Here is a 246-nt window from a genome sequence, read left to right on the forward strand (position 1 = left end):
GTCTGCTGGCACTGCTGGACCGTCTCGTGCAGCCGTGCCCACGCGGGGTCTCTGAGGTCCCTCCTGTAGCACGGAGCCAGGTTTTTCCAAGGCCCCAGCACCTCCCTTGGGACATGAACAGGCACAAAGCCCCCCGGCAGGACAGGCACTAACAGCCTTGTCTTTGGCCAGAATGTAACTGCAACCAGATCGGCTCCATGCACGACCGCTGCAACGAGACCGGCTACTGTGAATGCAAGGAAGGCG

General features: G+C 61.4%; 1 protein-coding gene across 1 annotated transcript in view; it reads left to right on the forward strand.

Moving 5' to 3' along the window:
* NTNG2 (netrin G2) overlaps nt 1-246 on the forward strand; it is a gene marked incomplete at both ends in the record, with an annotated part of 26,886 nt that overhangs the window by 26,052 nt on the left and 588 nt on the right. The window contains one exon of the mRNA XM_010151404.1: nt 172-246. This exon is cut by the window's right edge and continues 3 nt beyond it. Coding sequence (XP_010149706.1) covers nt 172-246 — 75 coding nt within the window. The remainder of the gene's footprint in view (nt 1-171) is intronic.

This window comes from Eurypyga helias, unplaced genomic scaffold (assembly GCF_000690775.1).
Source record: "Eurypyga helias isolate BGI_N326 unplaced genomic scaffold, ASM69077v1 scaffold12625, whole genome shotgun sequence".
NCBI lineage: Eukaryota > Metazoa > Chordata > Aves > Eurypygiformes > Eurypygidae > Eurypyga > Eurypyga helias.